The sequence below is a fragment of the Gekko japonicus genome, unplaced genomic scaffold, assembly GCF_001447785.1.
Source record: "Gekko japonicus isolate JY-2015 unplaced genomic scaffold, Gekko_japonicus_V1.1 scaffold54, whole genome shotgun sequence".
Lineage (NCBI taxonomy): Eukaryota > Metazoa > Chordata > Lepidosauria > Squamata > Gekkonidae > Gekko > Gekko japonicus.
The window spans coordinates 1199849-1225138 of record NW_015167058.1 but is presented as its reverse complement, the minus strand read 5'-3'; the positions used below and the strand labels follow the sequence as shown (position 1 = coordinate 1225138).

Below are 25290 nucleotides of genomic sequence, written 5' to 3'. Positions count from 1 at the left end.
AAGAAAGAAAGAAAGAAAGAAAGAAAGAAAGAAAGAAAGAAAGAAAGAAAGAAAGAAAGAAAGAAAGAAAGAAAGAAAGAAAGAAAGAAAGAAAGAAAGAAAGGGTAGAGCAGAGTCAGTGTATCCAGTACATCAGGGTTAGCTTCATCTGAAAGGGGCATGGAGCCCACAATGTCAGCCTCTGAGGGCTTGAGGTCCATAGGAAGCTTTGCCTTCCGTCCATACATGACCTCAAATGGAGTACACTTGGTTGAGGCATGCACAGATTTGGGATACGCAAACAGAACACCAGGGATAAATTGGTCCCAGTTGCTGCCTTGGTCATTGACAAGCTTACTAAGAGATTGTTTGAGTGTTCGATTGTTATTGGGGAAGTATCTCTCTTAGTAGGAAAATACAGCAGCCCCAGAAAGCAGACCTGGGGGGTTAATCTGGCCTGGGGGGTTTATTCTAGCCTAGGCCAGAGTAACCCCAGGGTTACTCTGGCCGGGGGGGTGAATCTGGCCTGTTACAGCCGGCCAGATTAACCTGGGGTTACTCTAGGCTAGGCCAGAATAACCCCTCCGGGGTTATTCTAGGCTAGGCCAGAGTAACCCCGGGGTTACTTTGGCCGGGGGGTTAATCCGGCCTGTTACACCGGAGCAAAAAGAACTGCGGGAGCGTGATCTGACGTGCCCCCATGGCTCCGTGCTCCGGCAGCCAATCACACGTTGTGCAGCAAACCGGTTGTAGCGCGGTTGTGCACATGCGTGGGATGGGGAACGGTGCTGGCTGCGACAGGCTACCAGTGCTTCCCCGACCAGACGCCTGGAGTTGCTGCGCATCATCCGGAAGGTAGTGCTCTGTTGCTAGTACCTTTTACATGCACATTTTCGGGCTGAAGGGACGGATCGGGGACGGGTGTGTGACGCTTCCCAGATGTTGCGGTGTGATTGTGCCCACTTGATGTGCCCCCGATCCATCCCTCTTGCGCAGCAAATCCTCCCGTGTGACCGGGGCCGAAGTTAGGCACATCTAAATCCACTTACATGAATGGGCTTAGCAACGTTTGAGTCCAGTGGTGCCTTTAAGACCAACAAAGTTTTATTCAAGGCATAAGTTTTTGTGTGCAAGCACACTTCTTCAGATACAGTGAAACAGAATTTCCTCAACCATTACATATAGGAAGAGAGAGGGTGGGAATCGGGGGGGTTGCCAGGATGGGCTAGTTAGAATCAAGATGCATATGTAAGTGGACGATTATAGCCGAGACTGGATTAAAGATCTGTGAATAGCAGTAAAATAGCATGCAAATACAAGAGTTGACAAACAGATGTGAGAATGAAGTTTTGAGTCCAGTGGCACCTTCAAGACCAACAAAGCTCAATTCTGGATACATGCGAGAACTGAGAACCTGCACTGTCCAGGTGTGTAGATGCACACTCCTTTAGATACCATCAGGGCTTTTTTTGTAGAAAAAGCCCAGCAGGAACTCATTAGTATAACAGGCCACACCCAACAGCAGAAACTCATTAGCATATTAGGCCACACCTGGACAGTGCAGCTCATTAGCATATTAGGCCATGCCCCATTCTTTCCCTTGGCTTTAAATGCCTCCCCAATCCTTCCAGGCCCCCCCAGGCCCACCAGCCTCGGAATTTCTGGGGGGGGGGTCGCTCTCCAGGCCTTCCCTCTGTAGCCATGCATGCAGAAGTTTTGGCTGTAGTGGGCGTGGCCAACTCTGAAGCCAGCCGGAACTCCGTTCCTGTGCGTTCCTGCCCCAAAACAGCCCTGGATACAATGAAACAGATTTCCTCAAATGTTACCTATAGGTGGGGGGGGTTTAGTTGCTAGGATTAGCTCATTAGAGTCAAGAGGCATAACTGAGCAATAAATACAGCTAAGATTGAAAGGTACCACTGGACTCAAGACTTTGTTCTCACATTTGTTTATTAACTCCTGTATTTGTATGCTAAAATTGTATTTTGCTGCTCTTAAAGGTGCCACTGGACTCAAACTTTGTTCCGCTGCTTCAGACCAACATGGCTACCCACCTGAATGAATGGGCTTGAAGCACATGTAATTGTGTATCTGACTGCAGCTTTAGACAGGATCCAGGTGGTAAGGTTTATATTCTTAACGGCACAAAGAAGCATTTTGGTTGCAACCACAAATGCATAAAGCAGCCCACAAAGCATACAATCAGATCCATGTGGTCTTCTTTTGAGACAATGAAAACTTATGCTCAGTGCAACACAGTACTTGCAAACAATAAAAGATCATCAGCTCAATAAGAGACAAGAGTTTAAGAGATGGAGGGAGAATATTAACTACTGTCAGCAAAGTTCTTGAGGGATTACAAAGAGTTCTGTGTATGTTCTTTTCAAAACTACAAGTCAGCTTTGTTGCACTGAAAAAAAGCTATTACCTGAACCATTGGATGTCCCCCGGCAGATGCCTTCACAGCCCCTCGACTCCCTTCTGTTTCGTAATGGGCTCTGTGATGGGACTTGGGCTGCACTTCAATCCGAAGTTCATAAGGTCCTGAGTGAGACGGCAACTGCCAATCCAGAGCAGGCAAGGATGGGCTGTAATGGAAAACGACAGGGATTAAATATTAACACACATACTATCATAAACCACAAGAATCTCGTGCTATTACTTTAGAGACCATCTTTAGCAGTTCATCCTTCACCATCTTACATCTGAAATTTCATCAATGGAGATAATGGCATGACATAAGTAATTTAAAAGGCAATGGTTATTTTATGAAGATTTATGGACGATGCAGATTTGATGAGCCAGGAGCTATCAGATGCTTAAACAAAATGGAAAAACATTTCTAAAGGTGGTTTTTTTAATCCACTTAATGCATCGATCCATTAATCAAAAAGTACAGAGGTGATCAGTAAGAAATGGAAAACCTGTAAGTGCAGTTCTACTCTGAAATGGACTTTGGGGAGTACCAGTACTTCAGTGTATTCAACTTCCATTCAACCAAGTTTATATTTTGCTCACATACCAGCAGCCATCAAAATTTTGCTGTCAATACTTAACTTCTATAAACCTCCCTGTCAGCACAAGACTGACCAAACATGTCTCCCTTTCTGGGGCCAACATTGTTACATAAACATTAGGTGACCTGAAAGCAATTTATTTATTTATAACACTTTAAACCTGTCTTTCTCTAAAAGGGATTCAACATGGCAACTGGGAATCTGATCACTATGGAAGCTATTCCCTAACAATCTGAAGCTATATCTGAAACACAAATATCACTAAGAGTGCATCTTTCCTATCCTCAACCTAGGAATAATTTACGATAAGTGTCCTCGACCTGCTGTGTGGTTCCCTGCCTACTTGTACCACAGCCTGTCTACATTGCTGGACAAGAGTGATTGTCAGAAATGAGCTCTCTACCAGTCATTCGACACCTGTTTTTTTCAGAGTCTTCTGTACGCACCTAGCTGAAGTACTAACATGGATTCAAGGGAAAGTCCCATGAAGACACAATCATCTCAAACACTCTTTTGATGCATGCCTGACAAAGAGTTAATAAATATATACAGCTCAAAAAATGGTCTTGGAGAAGCTTGGTAGAGATGATGTGAAAATAGTGCTTACTCTGAATTCTGCTTGAGGAGAAATATGAGCCCAAGTGACAGCACGAAACTGACAATTTCAAGTTCATGCTATTATTATAAGGAAGTGGTAGCCAACTTTTTTTTTTTAAAGTGTGCCATAAATCTCAAGTGTGAGCTACTGTACATATAAGACTTCCTGTCCTCAACTGCAAAACTAGCTTTATAATGAGCTGGGAAGCAGGTAACAACACAGCTCTAACGAGGAAGACAGAAGTATATAACCACCTGACCATGCCTTATATTTATTTATTTATTTGATCGATATTTAGCCCTCCCTCCCTGCAAGCAGGCTCAGAGCAGGTTAAAACATAGTTAAAATAATGCATAATAGACATATAATACAAGGTTAAAATATAAATATGGTCATCTATAATATTATAAAATACCAGTACAAAACATTCCTAACCATTACTGAAACATTACTAAAACATTTGATGGTATCTACCACACAAATCTAATTGTGGTAGCTGTAGGTGGAACCATACAGTGCAAATAGGTGGTTGAGGCTCTGCCAAGGTGGGATAAAACAGGGCAGAGCAGGGGAGGCCATTAGGGATGAGTTGCTGCTGCTTCAACATAGGCCTGGTGGAACATCTCCATTTTACAGGCCCTGCGGAACTTCATTAAACCCCGCAGGACCCGGATCTCAACTGGCAGAGTGTTCCACCAGGCCGGCACCAGAGCTGAGAAATCTCTGGTTGAGGCCAGGCGTACATCTTCTGGGCCGGGGATAACCAGCAGATGTTGATCAGAGGAGCACAAAGTCCTTCGAGAGACATAGCCAAGATTATGGACCTTCCTGCTGTTATCCCGGTATGTCACATACTTCTGTTGTCCAAACTATATGTAGCACAGATTGGCTACCTATACCTCAGAAATGATAAGTTAGAATACAGTTTACCAGTGAACTGTTGACCATTTTTTCAGAATATGATCTATGGGCTGCTGGGATTCCAGCAAATTTATTTATTTATTTGGTTCAATTTATATTCTGCTTATCCTGCAAGTGGTCTCAGAGTGGGTAACTTCAGTAGAAAATATCCAGACAGTTTAAAATAATCATATAAACAATAATAGTTAAAAACAGTTAAAAGAAAGTTAACCTAAGTGGCAATAATTTCTAAATCCCGCGGCATTAAAACAGCAGCAAAGAGAGGGCTTGCCAGGTGAAAGTACAATAACAAGTCAGTCATGTGGGCAGGTTTCAAGGGGCGATGCTTAGATATGTAGACTTTGATCCAATCAAGCAAGGCACTCATATTTTTAAGCATATTCATAACCATTTAGCACAGATTAGTTGTGCCCTAATTCAGGGTCCCCAAATTTGTTGAGCCTGTGGGTACCTTAAGGAAAAGGTAGTAGGCACCACCACAAAATGGCTGCCATTGGGGAGGGGTAATCACAAAATTTAGAGAGGCTCCAATCCAAGGATTCTCCTACGATGGAGGCAGCTTTTTCCGGACTGGTGTTTCCTGTGAACCCTGAGATGATGATTCCTGAGCTTTTCTGAAGCACTTGCTACTCCAGGGAGAAGATGGAAAGCCAAAACTGGCTCTTTGCATTGGGGAAGAAACAAGTGGGTGCCAGAAAACACACTGGTGGACACCAGTTAAGAACTACTGTCTTAACTGCTAAACAGATCAGGCTTACGAACTCTTGCTTTGTGAAACTAGTGAAGCATAGTATTTGCTTGCTCCTAGCCTTCTTGAAAACAATTGAGGTGGGTGGAGCCTCAGTGTGATCATGTAATATATAATTATGTCAAGAACATGTACAGCAACTTTTATTCTAATATTTGAATCTTCAAGTAAGATATCACACTATATTTTATATCCTTCTTAACCCTCTTGAAACCAAGCATTGGGGGTAAACAAGGATTCATCTCCAGAATACAGAAAGTTGCCCCAAACATGCGCACCAACTTTTATTTCAGTGTCTCAGTCTTCAAGTGAAGTCAGCCTCCTGTTGTAGTAACCTACAAGCACCTCAGTTCTTATTTGTGAATTCACAGAATAGAGACACACAAGTTGGAAACATGTTAAGGACCTTCCCCCACCCTGTGATTGCGTTAGGGGAAAACCGGCTAAGGTACAACCAGCAGACATCTCCTCCCCAACCACAGTCAAAACCATAATTATTTTTAAAGAGAAAACCAAAATGCTCATAACTGGAGCACACTACCATATTACATTGCTAATGCATTTAGCAACTTGAGGTGACTACCATTAATCAAAAACACTTAGCAAAATCTGAAAGGCCAATCTACTGTCTTGTGTTGCTCACAATATATGTTGCAGTTTGAAATGTTCTTGGATAACTTTCTGGAGAAACTTTGCTTGACTGCACCAGAAATCTGCATAACACAGAGCACCTGCGCATCTCCTGTTGACGATCACTGAATATCATAAAGCAGATGATTCTGTTTATGTCATGTCAAAATGATGGCTTTTTTCCACCCCTTCTCTCCCTTGCCCTGCAACTGAGGACAAGATATATATCAGATAATGACATCTGCAGAGTAATTTTTTAAAAAAATCCTTCCATCATCACAAAAATATTCTCTCCAAAGTTCAAATTTGCCTTTAACATTTAAAGGAAAATGAAAATAAAAATAGGAAAATGGCTGATTTAAAAACAACAACACAAAACACTCCTTTTTCCTGTTTTGATCTCAGAATGGCACCTGAAACGTTGATTAAAAGAAAGTTGTTCATTCCATTACAAGGCAGCCATAAAATTCAAGCCTACAACCCATCATTAAAATTCTTTTGCAATTTACAAGCCCTGACCAATAATAATAAGCGTACAATTAACTGTAGTTTTCCTGATAGAGGAAGCGGCATGATGCTTTTAACAGCTCCATGGGCTGTGGCTTGCCAGTGCGATTTCCTATTCTAGGTTATCTTCATTGTACACTTAATTTCCTGCAGCACAGCAGAGTTAAAGGAAGAGATACTGAGCATATATTTAGATTTTAAACGCTCTTTGTGAAAAGTGGGCCCCCCATGATTAGACAGACTCCAGCCATGCCACACAGGGATATTACCCATAAAGAATACTTGAGGCAGATGTGCAAGGAGTGTAGTGGAAGATATTACCTTATCACATACTAGGTTCTTAAATTTAAAGTGTACACTTAGAAATGTAAATGGTAAATGAGACAAATGTGCTTGAAAATACTTGCTTCTTACAAATACACTTATTGAAGCATCAGGATTGCTTGTACTACAGTCAAACAAACCATTTCTGTGTGGAATGTCCTTTCCTTAGCATGACCGTATGACTTTCACTAGAACTAGACTGGCTTCCACTAGTAGAGCCAGTTTGGTGTAGTGGTTAAGTGTGCGGACTCTAATCTGGGAGAACCGGGTTTGATTCCCCACTCCTTCACTTGCAGCTGCAGGATGACCTTGGGCAAGGAAAGAGCTCTCTCAGCACTCCCTACCTCACAGGATGTCTGTTGTGGGGAGGGGAAGGGAAAGGAGTTTGTAAGCCGCTCTGAGACTCTAAGTGAAGGGCGGAGTATAAATCCAAACTCCTCCTCTTCTCAAACCTGTGATTTCTCAGTAGGGTTGTCAGGTCCTCTCATCATTCCGGGACATCCCCAACATGATGACATCACCCAGAAGTGACGTCATCATGCCAAGGACATTGCGCAAGCCTGCTCTGGTTAAAGGCCAAAACTCTATGGTAAAACTGGCTTAAAACCATAGAGTTTTGCTCTTAAAACAGAGTGTCCCTGGTGTGATGATGTCACTTCCATCATCATGTCAGGGAAGTCATGTGGGGGTGTGGCTGTTTGGGGGTGGGGAGAAGCCCCGAAAACTAGGAGAACCCCCACTCCAACCTGAGAACTGGCAAGCCTATTTCTCAGCTACTGAACTGTAGTACTCTTCCAAGGTTAATTTGGCTGTGAAGCAGACCACAGACATATAAATATTAGGAGCAAGAGAGAATAGCTGACACCGTGTCAAGAACTGTGGTGGTCTGACTTTTGCTAAATTTTTACTAAACAATGTTTTTGTTAGTCACCTTGGTGGCCCTGATTGGGCAAAAAGGTGGGATAGAAATTTTGTAAATAAATAAATAAGTACGGTTGGGTCAAGATTCTTTATGCATGGTTTCATCAAGGTAAATGAACACTTGTAAATGTCAGTGAAACACCCCACAGTAAGCACTTTGAAACAATCATACATACAATATGATCAAGGTTTCTGCTTTTCAGTGTTTTAACCATGGCCATGTGCAGACCATAATGCAGAAGAATAAAAAAAGGACACAAGTGAACTGAAGGAAGAGGCAATTGTATCAAAATGTGCATAGTCCAATTTTGGAATTACTCTGAGAAATTCTCCTAGTTAAACCAAAATTCAGAATGAGGGAGGGGTATGCACAGCAAAGTCATGGAACAAAACAGAGTAAAACAAAAGAATGTAATGAAGAGAATGCTCTTAATTCTACTTGTGTAGCATGTTCTAGATTTTCTCCCTTTCCCCTCATAAGTGCTGTAGAGGCCCTTATCAATGCGCACCAGCCACTCTTCCAGAGCCCAACACCAGCTGTCATGTTCTGGGGGCATCAATTTGTAAGCAACTGTAAAAGGATTGCATACAAAATGATGCTCACTACTGGCAGTTTCTAATGCATTCCCTGATCCTTTTCTCAGTCCATTTGTAAGGGAATCTTTTAGGGGATCAAACTGATCTGTGTCTTCTTGATCCTTATTTTTTAGGATCAAGAAGATGAAGGGAAAATCGGGGGGAGATGCAGGTCAAAACGCAGCCGCGCAGCAAATAGTGGAAAATTGAGCATTACAACTGGGGGAAACGGCAGACTGAGTGTGGAACAACTGCTTTTGAGGAATCAGTCTTGGTTTGCTAGAGAGCTGAAGGAACTAAATTAGAATACTTGAAGCCCAAAATACTAGTGGGTTGTTTTTTTAATTTAGCCCAAGACAACATGTGAAGAGGCTGATATAAGATCTGATCCTGCAAACAGCTTCCCTCGTTTGAATCCAGCCACAAAAATCAGCTTGCTTTTTAAGGTGCACATGACTATAAAACATTTTATAATGGAATGAAAATCTCAGCTTTATATATAAACAAAGTTACATTTTTAGTAGTAGTGTTTGGCACTTGTTTAAACATTCCCTTACAGTTTGCTTTATAGTCTAGAGATATCGTTTGCTTTCGAAGGCACTCAGAAGAAACAAAAAAAGTATTTGCTTGGATTTCGTTTCACTCCATTGGCTTGATAGTAACGCCTATTAGGTAAAACTACGTTTTGTGACACACAGACATTTTATGATGACCAAACTGTCACGGTTGATAAGTTTCTTACAGCAACCCAATCCTACCCTTTTCTCCTTTTATGTAAACAAGAGAGTGTGTGTGTGTGTGTTTGTGTGTGTGTGGGGGGGACGTATGGCAAGACCTTTTATTTAACACATTTTTAAAAATGCAAATTAAACAAGGCAAAAGGTTTTATGGCAGTCAAACACACATACAACAAAACACCCAATGACAGCAGAGTAATAAAATTTAACTAGATAGCCAATATATAAAGACAAGAAAATATGAAACCTACTAGTGATGCCACAGATGCCTTGTCAAACAGTATAATGCCCACAGCTGAGGCTATTTCAGGCACATGGAAGTTCTTCTTCCTAAAACCTAATTGGCAGGCAGGGCACATATTGTACCCTGCGGAGTAAGACAGCTTTGTTGATGTGTTTCATCTATCCTATGCGAAAATTTGGTGAAATCATAGATCTGTCTGCTATTTTTTAAGCTATGCTGCCTGGGGAATGGCTTTGCATGTCATGGACACTGAAGCTATAATTCTTCCGTGCTTTCAAGCAAAATATAAAGCATGCAGCCCAGGAAGAACGAATCCCACCCTGAAGCTGGCATTACATGGGGATCCTGTGCATTCTAAAAGAACATGTTGGGGTCACATTTTGAGGATGCTGATTCTGCACTGATACACAAAAATATGCCAGAATTCACTGCTGAAAGCACATATGATTATATATAGTTTAGATGGTATAACAGAAATACTTGGTACTCTAATTAGACAGCACTAGCAATACATTAGGGCAAAGCAAGATGGGCAGTTCCTTTTGCTGTGATATACAAACCTATCGAATACCTGAGAAAGTATATACAATACATATTTGCACCTTAATATATATTGTGTGTGTGCGTTTGCTGTCAATTCACAGCTGTCATATGGTACTGTTTTCAGGGCAAGAGACATTCAGAGGTAGTTTGCCATCGCCTGCCTCTGTGTGATGACCCTGGTATTCTTTAGAGGTCTCCCATCCAAATACTAGCCAGGGCTGACCCTGCTTAGCTTCTGAGATCTTACGAGATTGTACAAGACCAGGCTATCAAAGTCATGGCAATTTACTGTCTATATCTAGCAAAATGTAAAGGTATTTTTAATTGGGGGGAAAATAGGTTACTAGAAAGTTACACCAGCCATGATGCAATCAATTAAGAAATTCTACACATTTCTTGGGATAGTACATCAACTCAGGACAAAGACTTTCCTGAAGAACTGTGTGGGTATCTACAATAGTGGTGTGTATGTGCCAACACAAAATATGTGAACTGCCACGTCTAACATCAGAAACTTGGGAAGACTATGCTGTTTGATGAAATGGAGGTATCACCATTCCATAATATCAATTAATTTCTTAATCTGTCATTATTAACTTAAATAGATATGAATAAAGTTTTTCACAGATGATATGGAGAGGTAAGTGCACAATGTGAATATGTTTGTACTGTGTGCAGAAAGCCAGGGCAAATCTACCACTGCTTTAGTTCTAGCAAAAGGGAAGCTGTAGAAACATGACTCCTTTACACCGCCCCCCCCCCGTCTTTTCTCCATATCTCTGGTATATTGGGAGTCTCTCTGCCTACTCAGTGGTGATCGAAATGGCCTCAGCATCTGCTCACAGTCCCATTCTGTTCCAAGGCTGAACCCTGGCACTGGCAACACCCTGGTCCAAATGAAGCCCCACTATCAGCGGAATAAACTTTTACAGAACTACAGCTCCCAGGGATCCATAAATCTCAAACCAGTTCAAGTCCATAATGATGATAAGCCTTGAAAATGACTATATAATAATAACAATTTTAAAAACACAAGGCTAAAGAACTGTGCCCCAACCCAGGCTAACTCAACCTCGCCAGATCTTGGAAGCAGCGAAGTAGGGTTGGCTTTAGATGGGAGTCTACCAAGGTGGTCCGGGGTGCTACGCAGAGGCAGGCAGTGGCAAAGCACCTTTGAACCACTGCTGCCTTGAAAACCCAGCAGGGCTGCCATAAATTGGCTGCAACTTGATGGCAAAAAAGAAAAAAGGGGGGGGGGAAGTGTGCTGCAGGTGGCTGGAGAGAGAGAGAGGATTTGTGTGTGTGTGTGTGTGTGTGTGTGTGTGTGTGTGTGTGTGTGTGTGTGTTGGACCATCTCTCATTTTTTTGTATTTTTCATGTGTGTGTGAGAGAGTGTGTGTGTGTGCACCTGGAAGTCATGGCGACCTCTGGTGACTGACCCCTACCGGGGGCCTGGAGGCTATTCAGAGAGGTGGCTGAATAAAGCCTGCCCCCACCTCCCAACTGCTGGTATTCCAAGGAGGTCTCCCATCCGCGTGCTTCCAAGATCTGAGGAGATCGGGTTTGCCTGGGCTACCCAGGTCAGGGTTGACCATCTCTCCTTTTGTAGTCTTCTTTGCCACCTTTTAAAAGCATCATTGTGTGGAGGATTCTGATACCAACTGGAGGAAAAGGCTAGTCACTCCAGCTTTACCTCACAATGAGCACCATATTGTTCCCTGCTAAGCCCTGCCTTCACACTACTTGCTTCTCAACAGATGTCTGTTTGCACTCCAGCACAAAGAAAACAAACGGAAAAAACACAAGGAACAGACCTGTTGCTTGGGGGCAAGCCAATGGCATGAATAATCCCTTACTGGCAAGTGAGTTTGTTAGCAGTGTGTCTGTAACTATAAATTGTATGACACAGAAAAGCCACATTATCTTCACTCTCTTACACCCCTTGTCAAATACTCTTAAACAAAAACTAAGAAGGGATTATTAAAATATTCCATATTTTGGCTTTACTGAACTGTAGGCATTTGCCTGAAGAGTATTTTCCATCGTAGATGAGTTTAGGTAAGGTATTCCATCTTGCTAGGAGCACCACGATTCACATGGCTTGTCTCACTTCTGATTCTGTTGTAAACACATTCTAAATGCTGAAACTTGGCATATGAGATTAAAGGCTACCTGACTGCAAACAGAGGAAAACTGTAAAATGCACACATATTACATCCACATACAAGGTTATCAATGTGAGCCTTTGTGTCAAAACAGCACCAAGATGTTTTGTTTGAGGCATCAAGTTGCCAATACACTCAGAAGTTGGCTGTAAGGAGAGGCTTCATTGGATCTCCTGCATGCAGGGCACATGAAAAGGAGCATGGGAGAATGGACTTTTCCCCCTTTACTGCTTTCACAATGCAAATATCCTCCCTGGAGCTGCTGCTTGGTCCATGTGTAGATTTTCCCTTAAAGAGACAACAGTAATTCTGGAAAGGGGGGGAGGAATTTCCACTGGGGAAACGACATGGGAAAAAGGCTTAACATCGCCCCCCCCCATACCATGACTCTAAAAACAACGACCAGAGATCCAATCATAGTTCTCATGCTGTTCCCTCTAAGCTGAGTTAGTGTGAGCTAGCTCACAGTTTTTTAGCCTCTGGCTCACACATTTATTTTCTTAGCTCAGGAAGGCTGGCTCCAGAGCAAACTAGTTTATGCAGCAGCCAAATCACTGGCTCGCAACTTTAATGCCAGTAGCTCACAAAGTAGAATTTTTGCTCACAAGACTCCACAGCTTAGCGGGAGCACTGGCCTGTCATGGCTAGTTTTGGTACTTAGTGAATGGCCTCTCTGTCAACGGTACATTCCCCATCTACAAAACAGGTTAAAATGACCTCACTGGGTTGTCACAAAGATGTCATTTCTAAATGCTTTGTACAGTAAAAATTATCTATAAATTAAAATAATCAGCTTAGTGGCATGCAAGTTTTAAAATTAATTTATGCAGCATTTTTAACTTGCAATGCACTTTACTGTGACTCTCTTGTTTATTCTCACAACCATTTGTAATAGCTGGTGGAGATTCTCATTTTGCAAGTAAGGCCTTAGAGAATGGACACGATCCAGCCATAGTCAAGTACTTTTAAAGTGCAGTTTCCAGTGGGGAAATTTTAGGTACATTTGGGGGGGGGTATTCTGTGTGTGTGTGTGTGCGTGCGCTTGGAAGTCTGGAAGTCATGGTGACTTCTGGCAACCCCCTAGTGGGGCTAGGACATTTCAGAGAGGTGGCTTTGATTACCTGCCTCTGCTTCCCGGCCCTGGTATTCCTTGGAGGTTGTCCTTCCAAGTACCTGCCAGGGTCGGCCCTGCTTAGCGTCTGACAAGATCAAGCTTGCCTGGGCTATCCAGGTCAGGGCAATTCAGGTGCATTTTTTACTCCTCCTGACCCGAACCCTTAGCTGGATCACGCCTACAGTAATTTAACCAGGGTCAAATAACAAATTGATTTTTGAGGTGAACCTGAACCCCTGTCCAATACTGACACAGTTTCTAATCAGTGTTCCCTCTAAGCTGAGTTAGTGTGAGCTAGCTCATGGGTTTTTAGCCTCCAGCTCACATTTTTTGTCTTAGCTCAGGAAGGAGGGCTCCAGAACAAACAAATTTATGCAGGAGCCAAATCGCTTGCTCACAACTTTAATGCCAGTAGCTCACAAAGTAGAACTTTTGCTCACAAAACTTCACAGCTCAGAAGGAGCATTGTTTCGAACTGAGGACCAATTCACATTTTAAAAACAAAAACAAAAAATGTTCACCTAAAAACAGAATAAGTCTTTACGAATGTATATATCATTTAGGTAGACTGAAGAAGCCAGAAGACTGCCACACCCTGTTGAGTAGCAAAGTGAAGCCTGCTGCTCTGGGATGTGAGAAAGTACATCTGGGTAGAAACAATTTTACCTGTCTGCCTTCGTAATATTGCACCACTCCTGTTCCTTCTCTGTCCTCCATACACAACAGTTTATTAAATGTTTAAATGACTCTGTTCCTTACTTGGAATAATCTTCAAACCATTGATAAAATCTTGACCGTGTATTCTCAAATACTGTCTCTGGTTGTCCTTTCAAAATCAGAGTTAGTTTGTCCATTTCTGCTGTTTTTAACATTTTGCTTAAAAGTTCTTGTCTCGAAGGTGTCTCTGTTAATCTCCAATGTTTAGCATACAATATTCTAGCAGTTGTTATAAACAACAGTTTTAACTAGAATCATCCATACTGCTACCCTCAAATAAAGGAGTTTCTTTCAGGATAAGGAGGCCTTGTTGACAAATAGAGGCTAATGTGGCCCTCCATATTAACACAGAATCTGTGTGAAAAACAGCAACTCATTTAGGAATTTTCCACATCACTTTTTCGTTGTCGGATTTTTTTTAATTCAGGAAGAAACACAGGAGGTAATACAATAGTTCTGGCAAATAAAGCTTATGACAGGGTGGATTTTGGAATCTGCATTATTTGTTGGAACCTAACCCAGACTTTGAAACAGAGCAGATGTGTAAAATAACGGGGTGGGTGTGGGTTGACTACCTATTTTTTTAGGCTATTTAAAATAACAATTTCGGTTGCGTAGTCCATTATTGTGCCGTGCCGTCTGCGTTCAATTGCCCAATTCATAGACATGAAATGAAAAGGTTTTATGGATAAAAGGAAGCTTGGGCAGGACATTTGATTGGTAAAATAACTTAAATCACACTTTTACAGTAGCTTCCAGCTGTCCTGCAGCACAAGTTAATGAGATCACATGGAAACAGATTGAAAACCAGGAAACATATTTTTACACAAAAGCAAAACAGTGGAAAAATTATTCTATACACATAAATGCTGGAACTCATTTCGTTTTTCTTCACTTTCAGCAACACAATAGGGATCGTTTTAACTGCAAGTGATTTTTCTTCCTTTTAAAAAGATTATCTGTAAACTACTGAATGATGAAGATTAAAGCAGTCTAATCACCATAAGATTTTCCCTAAAGTTAAAAACTCACAGACTATTCATCTAGGTGATTTTTTTGGTGGGTTTTTTCCAGTTTATATTGAAAATGTCAGGATGGCATTAAGTACTATAAACATTTTTTTTTAAAGCTTTCATTTAAGAAGGCCCTTTCATTTAAATTAAGTTGCAGTTTTGGAAATCACAAAGACTTCAATCACCTGAGCACTTCCTAAGAGTTCTCATTTGCACAAGTTTGACATGCACCCCATTCAGAATTTTAGGGCACAAACGTAAGTGGTAGGGAGATCAAGGTGGGCAGCCATGTTGGTCTGATGAAACAGAACAAAGTGAGGGTCCAGGGGGGGGGGGGGCACCTTTAAGACCAACACAGTTTTATTCAAGGTGCGAGCTTTCGTGTGCAAGCACACTTTGTCAGACAATAAAGTGGAATTACAGAATATAGTTGTATTGTCTGACAAAGTGTGCATGCACACAAAAGCTCGCACCTTGAATAAAACTTTGTTGGTCTTAAAAGTGATAGGTAGATATTGTATACTTCCTCACTTCATTTTACATGCTCTTCTCCATATGCCATCCACACTGAATTGTGAGATTTCCAGAGTACTGACATGGCTGCATATGAGTGCTGCCTAATTTACAGGGACAAAATGCCATGACTCTGTATAGAAACACTTCCAAAAAAGGCCTAAAAGTCAGGGAAGAGACAGCTGGAGGTGGGCAGCCAATTACAGCAACTCAGTTATCAATGTCTACACTGTGCAACCCAGAGATATCAACTGAGTTTGGATAAACTAACAGGCTGCAGCTTTGTGGGATGCTCTAAAGCCATCCTCTTTATCATTTGCCATTACTAAGCATTGCTTGATTTGACATAACTGTTATGCTTTAAGCAGGTAACAACCCAGGATCTCAGACAAGCTCAAATGCCCATCAGAATCTGATCTGTCCAATTCAATCCCATTTTGTAGCACCTTTGCCTGGAACAGAGGTCTGTTCAGCTTGGCCTTTGTCCGGGGCTACTTTCTAATCCCTCGAAGCAAAGAGGACTGTGGCTGCATCTCACTCCACAAAGGAGCAGAGACCATATTCTTACATCACAGAAATCTGCGATATGGACAAGCCATTCAGAATGAAAAACGGAATAACCAAGCAGTCACTGTTATGACTTTTCATGCACGATTAATGGAACAACAGAACCTACTAAGATCACTACAGGTTAATATTATCATTTTATCCAAGATCCTACAAATTATGGTATGGAATACAAACAGGAAATAAAAATCTAGGCCAGGCTGGTGAAAGATCAGACTATCCACACCAGGCTCAAATAGACTCCGACAAGACCTATTCTAGATTTGTCCTCACTTGGGCTACGGTACTGCAACTTATGGCTAAACGAGACCTCCTCCTCCCATCAAATCCAACTTATTGCACGTGGCTTCATTTCTAATACACTCTCTGTTCTGACCCGCTGTTGAGATTCCCGATTGGATGGAGCCTCAATGCACCTATAGCTCATCTGTCTTGCTCCAACCTATTTGAATTCACCTGTCTACCCTGACAATGTTTAACTGATATTATGCCCTACAGTGTTTACTGCATTGTCAAATGCATATTTTGTACTATGTCTCTTTAACTATCTGTATTGTGTCTATAACTCTAATAAAGCTGTTTTGAAAAAAAAGATCAGACTACACATTATTAGGGTAAAAAGTTATTAGATTAGAACTTTAAATGTCATTGTATTTTATGTTTTGTTCTGTTATTTTTAGGGTTGGCTCCCATCAAAACATCTGTATGGGGGGGACGATTCCCCACTTCTGCAGCAGCTCTCTGCTTCTCCCTCCTCATGCTTCTCCTAGTACCTACCTCTAAGGGCATTTAAATATTTTAAAGCTTGTAAAAACAAATTAGCAAAAACCTTAATAAACACATAGCTAACCAACCAGCCCAGAGCAGCCAAGCAACAATCTCAAAACCTACAGACAGCTTGAAGCTGCCTTTTAACTCGTCAGAGTGAAAACCAATCAGGACACACCACTTAAGAAATGTGCAGACTTGGCTTCAGCAGAGATCTGTGGTCATCATTTCTTTTGACTCTTGAATTATAAAAAAAGTTGTAAAAGAGAAGGATTAGTGGAAAGGCAGAAAGAAAACTACATTTAAAAAACCAGCTCTTTAAAAACGTACATACAACGTACATACAAAAACAAATTGTACCTCATGTATGATGTTGGAGGCTTTGATTTGGCCCACTGATAAGGATGCTGTGGCACCGAGAGATACTGATCACAGAAGCTTCCTTTCCTGATGTGCTGGAATCCAGGAAACTCTTCTGGCGATAAGTCAGTTGTTGGTGATATAGTCCCATGTTCATCACCACTCGGTTCAGTCTTGAGTGTCATAGAAGGGGTGTGATCTATTGCAGTTTTCCTGGATTTGATAGGAATCCCATCATTCATGTCTATCGTGCTATCGGTGGTGAGGGCATTGATAGCTGCAACAATGGCCGAACTGGTGTACTGGTTAGTGTTTCCCAGCCACGTCTCGTCAGTAACACTAACCCTTGGAGAACTCTGGGGAGAGGGTGTTGGAGAGTGGTGCGGTGAGTAGGAAGTCTGTCTGCCATTCAAACTGTATTTTCTCTTGTTACAAGGAGAAGAGGGCCTCGAGTTGCGAGTACTCACCCAGTTTTCCTCTGTAATGCTTGTTCTGGGAGATCCAGAGGGAGAATGCCTGGGTGAATTAAGTAATGTGCAGGCTACCACGCCGCGTGGATATCCCTCCTCGGTGTCAGTGGTCTTAGGCGATACACATGGCGACTGCCACGGAGAGGTCTGGGGAGAAGTATAGGGATAAGAGTAGTTGGATTCATAGGAAGAGGCTTCTGAATTGCAACTTCTGGAAGACAAACTGCTTGCTGGGCTTAGGCACGACGGGTCTCTATAAGCCTCAATGTTTGGTAAGTTCAACGTGGCAGTAGAAGGTGATCGCTTTGCATTTGGGATGGCCTCCTCAACCTCAGCATCGTGGAAGAACTGGTTGTTGTTGTGGTGCAGTCCCAAGTAAGAGGTTATTTCAATTCTAGGACTTTCTAGTGCTGGCACTCCATTAGGTCTGACATTTGGAGACAGATAATATCCAGCGGTGCCGCTGTCAGTGTGCCCTCCGTATCCCAAAGGATGATTAGTTGATGGGACAATCGAAATGACTGGATTAGATGTCTGAAGGCCATGACATGGAGTTGACAATGAAGGATGTGCCACACTTAGAGGCAAGCCCGAACTTATATTTGAAGATGCATAGATATAATGTTCTGTAAAAAAATAAACAAACAGGGGGGAAAACAGAAATAAAAGGAATGGCATGAGATGCTGAACACACAAACAAATAACTTATTAGTAAACCAAAATCCTAACATGAAACAGTGGACAAGTTGACAATTTCCTTGGATTCAGATCCTGCCTCCAACATTCACTCAGTGACCAGCGCTGGGCAAATCAAATGAATACCTGTAGCTCCCTGGTACCAATTGAGGCCCCTAGCGCAGTATTGTACACTCTGGCAGCTGTTCTCTGGAGTCTCTCCTAATGCCTGCTACCATAGACCCTTTAACTGGAGATGCCAGGGATTGGACCTGTGACCTTCTGCATAAATGTCCTACCACTGATCCATGGACCCTCCCTGTCGGTCGGTCTGGCAAGGTCAGTTATCGGCTGCAATCACATACACTAAATAATCCACTTTCAATGCACTTTCCAACTGGATTTTGCCAGTTCATGCAGTAAAATCAAGTTGGTAAGTGGACTGAAAGTGGATTAAAAGTGGATTATTTAGTGTGTGTGATCGCAGCCATTAATTACTCAGACTGGCAGCAGCTCTCCAGGGTCTCAAGGAGAAGTCTTTCATAACACCCAATACCTGATCCTTTTAACTGGGCTGTGATCACAGACACTAAATAATCCACTTTCAGCGCACTTTCCAATTGGATTTTATTGTGTAACCTGGCAAAATCCAGTTAATGTGCGTGCTCGCAGCCTTGGATCGATGCCAGGGATCGAACCTGGGATTTATAACATGCAAAGAAGGTGTTCTACCACTAAGTCATGGCCGCTCTCATCACTATCTTTGAATTGCAGCCCCCCCCTTCACGAAGTAGGAATTGTATGACATGCTAGTAGGAAGAATGCACAGAAGACCATACTAAAGACAGCACTGAGTACTACGGAACTAATGAGAAACTAAGGGTGATTTCCCACAAGTGCTGCTCCGCGCTCACGCCTTCCTTTTGCCCCGATGATACGTGTCAATTTCACACAAGCTGCTGCGCGCCCACATTTTGCCCCACAGCTTTGTGCGATTTTCCCTCAAAAAACAGGATTGAGTAGACGCGGGGAAAATCGCACGAAGCTGCGAGGCAAAATGCAGCCGTGCAGCAGCTTGTGTGAAATTGACACGTACCATCGGGCCAAAGAGAAGAGTGAGCGCGGAGCAGCGCTTGTGGGAAATCACCCTAAGTTATTTGTGCATATTTTTCCCCTGCATTTCTCATGTCTACTGTGTGTAGCAATTCAACAAAGATACTTAAGAGAAATATGCATCTTGAATTTCCACATCTACCCACAAAGGAGATGCACAAGTTTCTGCTCTGGAGATGACACTGGAATTATGCAGAGGATATGGAAACCACATGAGAGTCCTTTATCGTACTTCCCATAACACTTGAATCTGCCTTAAGAGACTTTCAGTGCAAGTCTAAGAACACTTTTCTGGGAGGAAGTCCCACTGAACGGACCCCAGTGTGATTCTGAGTACAGCTGATTAGGATTGGTCTCCATATTATCCTGAGTTCCATGACATGCATACTGCAGTGTGAACAACCTTTTTCTCCAACGTTACACAAGGGCAGAGGTACAGCTACTCCACTGAGCACGACAGTGAATGTGGAGCCCTTGGTGTGATTCTGCTTCTCGTCTAGAGAGCAGAGAACAAGGCAGCGTAGGAGACAGAGGCAAGAGTGCAGGTCTGACTCTGTGTTGTAGGTGGGCCAACGGGCTCACCCATCCAGGCATGCCATAAACCCCACCTATTTGGGCCATAGGTTGGCCAGACCTGTCATTTGCATAATACACACTAGGTATTATTCAAAAATTGGGGGAGGGGATGGACTTAGAAGAGTTTTATTCTCTGATAGAAAACAGTACTTTTGAAATGCCATGTTTTACAGCTTAAAAATATTGTCAAGAAACTCAAATCCTAACTTTTCCAGAGCTCTTCCAAATGCTCTTTCTTCCTATTTAAACTAAAGAGCAAACGTTGTGAAGAATAAATACCTAAAGAGAATTTAAACCTTGCAAGAGCAGAAAAGGGAAAAAAACACAAGGAAGATGTTAAAAGGGAGGGAGGAGGGAAAACATACTGTGGCGGAACGGGCCTGCTCTGGCCTGCAGGCCCTATTCCTCAGCACCTGGAGGGGCATTTGTTTCTCTCAGGCAACCCGCCGCCGCCACCTGACTTTTACAGGAATTACCCACTTGCGAGGGTCAGGGCTCACAGCTTCCCTTCCACATTCTGAGGCCTTGCCACTGTGTCTCCTGTTGCCCAGCAACTGGTCACCACAGGGACAGTTTAATGCCTTGTGCGCCCTTGGAGTAACAGCCACCTGCCAACTGCCTGCCTTCCCCCAGCGCCCCTGTTAAAATAGCATGTCCAAGATGGTGGAGGTCTATTTGGTACAAAGAACCACTGCCAGCATCTCAAGTTATAAAGTATCTATTTACAAATAAAATGTCCACAAGTATACTTTTAGCACAGCACCAGATTGATCAAGGGATCCAAAAGAAATGGGTAAAGTGCAAATCCTCTCCCTCTCTCTATACATGCCCTATCAGATGTTAAAACAGGACAGGCTCCTTAGTTTAGAATGTTACCAGTCTCTACAGAGTTACATTACTTTGAAGTTCTTTAGGCAAACACATGGTCAAATGGGCTGCCTTCCCAGTGGAGCGGTCTGTGCAGTCATGGACCCATCATCCAAGGAAAAAAGAGACCTCCTTCATGCTGCAAGGAGTTTTTATCACCTCAGTTTCTCTACCTACTGATCTGGTCATGCCAAATCAAAAAGGCTTTTCCTGGAGATCTCCAGGAATCTCCTTCCTGAAGACTCTCTAGCATTTAACACCTCCAAATCTCTGTTTCATGCTTGGGGAAGGGGAGAGCTTGACCCACCCATTATCTCTCCTGCTAGATCTATTTAGCATTTGTATGAGGGTAAGCTGGAAAGCAATTGCACAGACTCCCCCATCTCCAGCCCATTCTCTACCCAGAGGGGAAAAAACCTTTTAAAATGCACAGTGGAGGTTTTGCTCAGCTCAAACCTCACAGCAAAAATGCATTTCTTCACATACACACGATGGAGAAAGATGTTGCATAGGAAATGTGAGCTACGTTGTGTCTCATATTGAAGCAGAAAGGCCCAGAGGTAAAAATTCTATTTTGATTCCATTACCACCTTTACAGAATACAGAAGGGTCTATTGGGCAACACTGGTTTCTGGGGTTATTGATCCTCTGGAGTGAAACAGCACTAGAATCCTCATTAGGCTCTTATTTGTTCTCTCTCATTAATCTTTCAAAGGCAATTTCCATTTTATTGATTTTTCATCTATTTCTAATTATTATTTACTCCAAAGATGGTAGCTGGCACAAGTACAAACCACATCACAATGCGAGAACTAGAAGGGGTCTGAACAGCTAATCTCATACAGCTACTAGTATCCATCATCAGTGTTTCGGGAAAGAGAGATACTCAATTGCCCCACAAATCAGCAATAGCCACACAGACACACACTGCACAAAGGAAAGAGAGCTCTTTCTTACATGGCAAGTGGAGCAGCCACTTACTGGTTCAAAGAATCTCAGAACGACTGGCACTTCTCAGGCCTGGCCAATTATTGTGCTCACAAAAAAGTCCTTTCCATTAGCCTTTTGAAGAGGTAGACGGAAGTGCTGAAGGGCACCCTCTCAAGGCTTCACACATCCAACAGCAGCAAAACCCTTTTGTGAGCGGCAAATTTTACGACGTAGGGGTCACTTCCTTAACTGGCTAGCTTTGACCTCCAGGGAGGAGATTCTACTGTATGCCAACGACCATAATTTACATCTATTCTCTGCGATCACAAGAGCTAGAAATTATTTTTAAACATTACCAGAAACATTCTGTGCAGTTGTGGCATAAACCCCCCACTGTGCAGGGCTGCTAGCTCTTATCACAAAATAAACCCTGTACGGTATTTCCACCATTCAGTTTATCCTGCACGCCGGATCGATACGCTTCTTATTAAAGCCAGCTCTTCGTGTCAACATGCGTTTCAAATGTCAGTTGCTTTTTTAAGGATTCCGTATGCCTGAATGAAAGAAACAAACAAGTCAAGGCTTCCGAACTTCCTCTACATGCAATGTTTGTTTCCTCCCTTCCCAGGAGGCATATGCCCCAGGCAACGATTCTCCTCTACTTATACGCTGAGATCCGGAAAAGCTCTGTTAATGATCGTGGCTGAATTCCCAATGCAACTTAATCCTTGCGAGCGCTGCATGCGCGAAGGAGATGCCAAGCCTGTCGCTTTGGCATAGTTGCTTAACCCTTGTTCTTTTTTGTTTACTAGCGATTCTCAGCTCCACCTAATCGTCACATATGTTAAATGAAGCACCCTTTCCACAACACGCTACCCGACATGATTCAGAAGCTCAGCTATATTTTGGGCTGGTTCACATCATGTCAAGCACCATTAATATGTTCAACACCTATATACAAATCTTTTTGCCAGACGCCTTTGCAAAAATGGCTGCCTACCAAGAGATATTCAGTATACTACAGGGGAAGTGTGGTACAAATGGAACAACTATTCAACATCACTCTAACATGAAAGATCTAACAATTCTTGAAAATAACATTTATTCATAATATATATGTAGTGTATGAAAGAGTATTCATACCAGTGTAAATAGTAAATAACTCCTCACCCATTATACTTAACCACAGAAAATGTCCTACGACAGTCATAGTGAGAGAGTCAAGTGAGCAGATGTAGCCCAATTTATATATTATATTATTATACACCACCACCTGGAATTATCCTCAGGGAGAAAAGGTTTAAGGGCTTTGAGTTAATGTGTTTGTTCCACCACTCTCACTGCTATTAGAATGCAGGATTTCCCAACTCTGGAGAGACAACCCTAGTGAAATACCATGTTCATATAACAGCCATGGGACATCTCGTCAGTGTCCCTGAAGCAATTACAGTGGGTGCGGGAGGAATACATGAATCCAAAACCTACTATAGCATGCCTTAATTTGATCAGAACGCAAACTGCTGATCTGCCCCCAAATCTCTTCTGTCACATCTAAAAGAGAAATATAGGAGGGGCCAGTATGTGCTTTATGGATCCCAGTCAAAGAAATGTCTTGGTATGTGTGTCAGGGACAATTCAGGACCAATTCACACTGCTGAATTCTCTATACAACAGCAGGTATGGGTACACTGTTGCCTGGAGAAACACTAGTGGGAATTGGTCTATGCACATACTGGGCTGGAGCTAGATCCAGCAGCTACCCTCAAGGAGATCAACAACAACACAACACCATAACATTAGTAGGTTATGTTGTCTATCGTTTTAAAGTCATTAGTCACAACTGGGTCATATCCCCAATCTAATAGGGGTCTCACACAAGAGAGATCACCGTTTTTATCTTCTTTAACATTTTTGAGAGAAGGAACATGGAAAAAGAAAAGGAGAAAGACAGATATAGTCAGTGTACGGTGTAATCACTAAATATCTCAAATGAAATTGCATAAAAAATACAACACCTTGTCAAATCTGGAGCAACATTTACCTGGATGAGAGATTATGCCAGATACAGCCAGAATCCAACATGATGCAATGGGAGTCTGGCTAGATAAGTGAACAGACCAGTATTACTGAGTAAATGATCAAATTGAAATTCATACCCATGAATTACCACCAATTTATTCGTTAAAAAAACAGAAACAAAAACTTTTAAATCCAAGAATTCAAATGTACCCTGACCTGGATAGCCCAAGCTAGGCCACATTTGTCAGATCTTGGAAGTTAAGTAGGGTCTGCCTCTGGTCAGTATTTGGATGGGAGACCACCAAGGAATACCAGGGTCACTATGCAGAGGCAGGCAAATCACCTCTGAACATAAGAACATAAGAGACACCAATGTTGGATCAGGCCAAAGACCCAACCAGTCCAACACTCTGTCACACAGTGGCCAGAAATACCAGGTGCCATCAGGAGGTCCAGCGGTGGGGCCAGGACATTAGAAGCCCTCCCACTGTTGACCCCCCCCCCAAGCACCAAGAAGACAGAGCATCCCTTGCCCCAGAGCCCCTATCTATACCTTGTGGCTAATAGCCACTGATGGACCTCTGCTCCATATGCTTATCTAATTCCCTCTTGAAGCCGTCCATGCTTGTAGCTGCCACCGCCTCCTGTGGCAGTGAATTCCATGTGTTAATCACTCTTTAGGTGAAGAAGGACTTCCTTTTATCCATTCTAACCCAACCACTCAGCAATTTCATGGAGTGCCCATGAGTTCTTGTATTGTGAGAAAGGGAGAAAAGTACCTCTTTCTTTACCTGCTCTATCCCATGCACAATCTTATAAACATCAATCATGTCACCCCTCAGTCATCATTTCTCCAAGCTAAAGAGTCCTAAGCGCTTTAACCTTTCCTCATAGGGAATGTCTTGTGCCTTGAAAATCCTACAAGGTTGCCATAAGTTGGTTGTGACTTGATGGCAAAAAACTAAAAATAAAATATAGAGACACTGTTGTAATCCAGTAGAGTTAGGTACACTTAAACATACTGACTGCAATGGATTTTAGGATTGCTTAATGCTGTACAGAACTCTGGTCACAGCAAACAAAACGATATGCAATATCTTCTTCAACGGATGTGTTCTTTTACGACCCAGGCACGGATTTTGGCACGGCAGCCGTCTCTGTTTCCAAAATGTTTAAGAATCCTGGTAGGTCAGGGATGCTAAAAAGGGAACAGACATGGGGAAATCCCATTTGCCTGGTTCTCTCCTAGCCCTGTGGAAATGGTCTGGTAATAGCAATACAAGCCATGTCCCACGTTTGACTCACACAGCCCCTCAGACACTTATTGTTTGCCCGCAGTGTACCAGGCACATACAGTGGTTACTGAAATGCAAGACTTGGGGTTTTCCCCCAGGTATGCCATAAAAAGAGGTCACCTTAAATTTGCATACAAGTCACAATTATGTCCAAAACTAAAAAACTTTTTGCATGTAACAGTGTGGGAGAGTCATCTAATATTCGGGGTCATCTTTCTTTCAAGTGAATACGATAGCAAATGGTTTGTCTGCATATGTTCAGCAAGGCTCCCTCTAAGCTGTGGAGTCCTGTGAGCAGAAATTCTACTTTGTGAGCTACTGGCACTAAAGTTGTGAGCGGGCGATTTGGCTACTGCAGAAATTAGTTTGCTCTGGAGCCCTCC

The 25290-nt window shown here is 42.6% G+C and overlaps 1 protein-coding gene across 2 annotated transcripts in view; it reads right to left on the bottom strand.

Moving 5' to 3' along the window:
• The window catches only part of NFATC1 (nuclear factor of activated T-cells, cytoplasmic, calcineurin-dependent 1), a 214503-nt gene that overhangs the window by 159887 nt on the left and 29326 nt on the right, over nucleotides 1–25290 (bottom strand). For both annotated transcript variants that reach the window (XM_015412488.1, XM_015412489.1), the window contains exons 2-3: nucleotides 16963–18058; nucleotides 2408–2567 (exon numbers count right to left, since the gene is read on the bottom strand). In XM_015412488.1, coding sequence (XP_015267974.1) covers nucleotides 2408–2567; nucleotides 16963–18058 — 1256 coding nt within the window. The remainder of the gene's footprint in view (nucleotides 1–2407; nucleotides 2568–16962; nucleotides 18059–25290) is intronic.